The following is a 4,973-nucleotide window of genomic DNA, read 5'->3' as shown; positions in this document are numbered from 1 at the left end:
TGTGGAGATAGAGATTATACATCTAAAGAGAAAGAGTTCAATATCACTGCAGAGATCACACAGGAGTGCAGGTGTAGCGGCTGCAGAGGATCAGACTGCTCTTACTGGAGTGATGCAGTGACTGACTGTGTCGGGTGAGTGATCATCACTGACTGACATCAGGATCTTGCTCAAATGATATATGAACAATTAATAAACTGCAACTTGAAAAAAAAAAATGTACTAGTGAACATTTCTAGATGCTGCATGTTACACAGACTGAACTGTGATTTACAGTAAGCATCCGATTTTACAAGCCATGTCTCTCAGGATCTGTATCTTTATACATCTTCTTTATGAGAGCTCTCATTTTAGATCATAAAACATCCATACAATTACACTACTCATAATGAGCTGAAGGGTGAGGTAAAATTAAGATGCATTAAGTATAAATGATAGAAGTCATAAGCAGTGATAGATGATGGCTGAAGGCTGTATATTAACACAAGATCATCATGAAATATTTACAGACAAACTCAGAGTAACTGTGAAGCCCCAGAGTTCAGTGTTCACTGGAGACACAGTTACTCTGAGATGTGACGTGGGACGCTCAACTGGACAGGGGATTTTCTGGTACAAAGACTTCCAGATAATAAAATCTGGTGATGAAACAGAAACACTGAGAGATGTGAGAGTCTCTGATGGAGGAGAGTACAGTTGTGGTGTACTGAGAGAAAACAACTCCACAACACAAGGTCAAAGAGTCACGCTAACAGTCAGAGGTAATGTGGCAATCTGATTTAATAAGAGTAATATTATTCAGATTAATGTCATCCATCAACAGTATCATGTTCTGTCAGTTAAACACAGTTAATGTCTCACAGAGAGACCCAGAGCTGTATTGCGTGTTCAGCCTGATGGACGAGTGTTCAGAGGAGAGACGGTCAATCTCACATGTGTCATACAGGAGTCAGACGTCACTAGCTGGACCTACAGCTGGAATAAAGATGATTCAGAGATTCATGTCAGTCAATCACAGGAATACAGAATCAGTTCAGTTAGTGAATCTCACACAGGTCAGTACAGCTGTAGTGGAAGAGAGACGCGAGGATCACGATACACACACACCAGTGATGAAGTTACACTGACGCTTTCAGGTGAGTGTGAGAATCTCTCCTTCACATCAATCTGCTTTTACATCCATGGAAAAATGACCACTGAGATCAGTGTATCTCTTTAATACTTCAACCAAACAAAGTGCTATTAAAACTCTTTGAAATATGTGCATTAAAGAATAACTGTATGATGCTTTTAAGTATAAAATATGAATGATGAACAGTGACAGAGACATGATTGATGACTGTAAATAAATGTTGGTTTAAAAGTTGGATAATATTTGTCAAACTCCAAAATAGCAGTCAGTGAGCAAAGATTCAAATCAATGGCTTCACTGAGACCTACATGACACAATCATATTTTTTAACCGAAAGGTTTAAAAGTTAAAAAACAGAAGAAAAGTCAAATCTGGTGGGGCTAGAGGGTACCTTATTATAGATTAGAAAATCTAACAAGTTTTGATGATGATGAAATGATTTGGTTGTTTAATTTTTCAGGTTCAGAAGCTCCATTGCCAGTTCTCTCAGTTCTCAAACTGCTCAGTTTTCTTCTGGCAGCTTCTACATATCTGCTCGTGACCGTCATTATAGGAGTCAAATGCTACAGAGCTCATGGTGAGATTCTCTTTCTCTCTCTCTCTCTCTCTGATCTGTTCTCCCACAGATTAATTTAACCAGATCGATTATCGTTATGAATAATTAGAATGTAAATTTTTCAATATTCTGTGTTTTACAGCTCAGTCTGATGAGATCAATCAATATGCTGTAACAGGGGAGTGAAAGTCGGCTGTTCTGATGAATGAATCCCATTCTGTTTTTCTCTTTTTAAACATTGTTCACTTATATTCATAATGTGTCTGAATTTGACAAAAAAATAAAATAAATAAATTCTCAAATAACTCTGCCTGAGCTACTGCAGCTTTGTTGTATCATTGTATCTCTATCATATTGTTTCTTCTGTTTTTCAATGTTCTGAATGTTGAAGTAAATATTCCAGGTTTGTGGAATCACACACAGATCAGCTTCTAGCCATGGGATTATCACGGAAAAGTGAAAACAGCCAAACACAGCATGATCACTGCATTTACACAAATCATTTCACTTTTAATAAGAGTTTTCTCAACAGTGCTGGTTTTTCGCCTGTGTTCGACCAATCAGCGTACAGTGGTTTAGACCCTACTCTGAAGTAGGAGCTACATTAGTTCCTCTAAAAGGAGTTCCTGCAACTAAAATCGTTCCTAGTTCCTGCGGTGCAAACACGCCAAAATCCGGTTACTTCTGTCAATAGTTCTAGGAACTATGAAAAGGTTCCTTCGGTGCGAAAGCCCCTCATGTTCCAAATGCACCAGTTGAAAGAATGTTTTTTTTTAGACATACTTTGTTCGACTCCACAAAACTGTTGCCCTGAAGACTGACTTTTTGTTCCCAGGCGGTGATTTCAATTGTACTGAGCTCAATTTAGATAGAAATCACATTGAGCCTCAGTTGGCTTCACGTAAATATCTCATTCATATTATTAAAAAATATGATTTATATGATATTTGGAGATGTTTAAAGGTGCTGTATGTATGTTTTTGACTGTACTAAAGCATAAAAATACCTTAATATGTTTTGAAGTTATTTGGGAACATGCTGAGTTTACTGTATATACTCATTTCTCTGAAAAACACTTCTACAGCCAGTTATTTTACTTTGAAATATGCGTTCTGTGTCGTAATATCTGTATTTGTTTTGGTCTGTGCAATACCCCACATTGCCAATTTACCCAATAGTATTTTGCCACCACAGGTTGCCAGTTGGCAGAAAACACAGCATATTGCAGCCGTGGAAGCCAGTGAACAAACAGAGATCGCAGATTCTACCCGACCTACAAAACCTCTGCACCCATCTAAAAATCTCTATGAATGGGAGCATATTAAAACTCGATATCAACTCATCATAAATCAACTCAATTTACAGTGTGTAAGTCTCCTTGTATTCCATTGTCAATTGCACTCGTTCCTGTTGCGTGTCCTCAATCTGGAAACCCGCGTGAACATCAAGTCTGAGAAGGAGGAGCGGGGGAAACAACTCTCTCCAATATTTTGAATTTGGACTGCAGTGCCCATTTCAACCACTAGCTGTCAATATCACATACTGCACCTTTAAATGGTAATGAGAGACAGTACACTTGGGTTCACACACGTGACAGTGTTATGTCATTAGCCAGATCGGACAGATTTTATCATTTGCATGCTTTGTTTAAGATCGTCACCTTGTCTCCATTTCTAAGCACTGCCTCCTAAAATATATATAAACTACAGTGTACACTGCCTTAGTCAGACTTGACTGTAGCCGACAGCTCGTGTTCTCAATAAAGAATCCTGCTGAAGAGTCTCCTGGTCTTCGTTTCTGAGTTTCCTACAAATACTAACTTATTAAATTATATATATTTTTAATATATATTCTTCTTTTTATTAATTACAACAGTGGTGGGATGTTGGCAAGGTACAAATAAGACAAAACAGTAAACTCACAATGTTATTAAGGAGTTGACTTGTTCTTTAGAGTTTTTAGAAAAAGAGTTAATTAAATCTCAAAATCTGGCTCAATCTACTGGTGAGCTTCGCTATTTGTAAGCCTGTGCTCAAAGAAGAAAGCTCAGTTTGCTGATCTACTGGGGCATAAAATACAGGGGGCTCTGGTCCGTTCATGTTTTCAAAGCAATGATCAGATGGATGCAGCATCCAAATACTTTTTCAATCTGGAAAAAAGAATGGTGAGAAACGTTATATTCATGCATTGCATCCGAAGATGAAGTGTTATTGTCAGATCCTGCTGGTATTCGGGGAAGAGCAGTTCATTTTTATCAAAATCTTTATAGAAGTGAGTTAAAGTCAGGGTGTTGTGAGGAGAACGTTTTCCTTGACAGTCTATCAGAGGTGTCAGAGGTGGCTAATAATGATCTCGCAGGAGTGCTGACCCTGGAAGAGCTCTATAAGGCCCTGTTGCTCCAATTGTTCCAGAAGTTACTGGGTTTTTTTCTTCTTTTTTTTGACTCCTCCATTGCTTGAAATAATTGTTCTGCGCTCTTCCTTTTTTGCTCTTAGAGTTTGTTTGTACACTCTTAAGAGCTTCATGATATTGATTGTGGAGTTCTTCATTGTCAGGATCTGTGTTTTTGATTGGAAAGATTTCATACTGTTGTCGAATGCGTTTGCACTGTCGAACCATATTTCGTTGGAGTTTTTTGGTTTCTTTTTTGATGATTTTTTCAAATTGCACATGGATGCTGATTGGTGGAATATGTTGGTAATGTCACTTAGTGGCAGATTTATACCTATTTTATTTTGTGGATATGTGTTAATTATAAATTTGTCAAATAATAATTTGATCGTTTGACTTTCTATTGCATTTTGATAATTTTCTGTGCTGTTTTTGTCCACTTGTAGGATTGTTGAAGCCTCAGTAAATGAGAGGGTTGTCTGTGTGATTCATTGGTTTAAGTTCATTTTAGATATAGTGTCATTTTACAGTGGTCTGACAGGTGTTTGAGGCCTGACTGTGAATGCTCTGAGATGCACTGGGTCAATGTCTGTAATGAAATAATCTACAGTACTGTTGCCCAGAATAGTATTAAAGGTGTAACAGCCAAAAGAGTCTCCCTGTATGCGGCCGTTCACTATATCCAGGCCCAGTGATCACAGAGCTCTAGTAGGCTTTTCCCACTTTTGTTTGTGAATTTGTCATAATTATTTCTGAGGTGGTATGAGGGCAGAGGGTGCATGGCTGGTGTTAATATATTAGTCTCCCTGAGGAATGACAAATTCTGGTTTGTTTCCAGTTCTGGCATTTAAATCGCCACACATTAATACATTTCCTTTTGTCTGAATATGGCAG

The 4,973-nt window shown here is 37.9% G+C and overlaps 1 protein-coding gene across 1 annotated transcript; it reads left to right on the top strand.

Annotated features, from left to right (window-relative positions):
• Positions 1 to 369: 369 nt before the first annotated feature.
• Positions 370 to 1,965, top strand: LOC311080320 (B-cell receptor CD22-like). Its single transcript, XM_084110225.1, has 4 exons — positions 370 to 761; positions 864 to 1,136; positions 1,593 to 1,709; positions 1,831 to 1,965. The coding sequence occupies exons 1-4, from the start codon at positions 458 to 460 to the stop codon at positions 1,872 to 1,874; spliced, it is 738 nt and encodes a 245-aa protein (XP_083966351.1). The 5' UTR covers positions 370 to 457; the 3' UTR covers positions 1,875 to 1,965.
• Positions 1,966 to 4,973: the final 3,008 nt, after the last annotated feature.

Source organism: Abramis brama (assembly GCF_963993115.1).
Source record: "Abramis brama genome assembly, chromosome: 3".
NCBI lineage: Eukaryota > Metazoa > Chordata > Actinopteri > Cypriniformes > Leuciscidae > Abramis > Abramis brama.
This window is presented reverse-complemented; position numbering and strand designations above follow the sequence as displayed.

Coding starts and splice junctions, on each gene's coding strand:
- LOC311080320 (XM_084110225.1), top strand. CDS start 458: ATGATGGCTGAAGGCTGTATATTAACACAAGATCATCATGAAATATTT. Junction 762..863: donor AGTCACGCTAACAGTCAGAG/GTAATGTGGCAA, acceptor AATGTCTCACAG/AGAGACCCAGAGCTGTATTG. Junction 1,710..1,830: donor CAAATGCTACAGAGCTCATG/GTGAGATTCTCT, acceptor TGTGTTTTACAG/CTCAGTCTGATGAGATCAAT.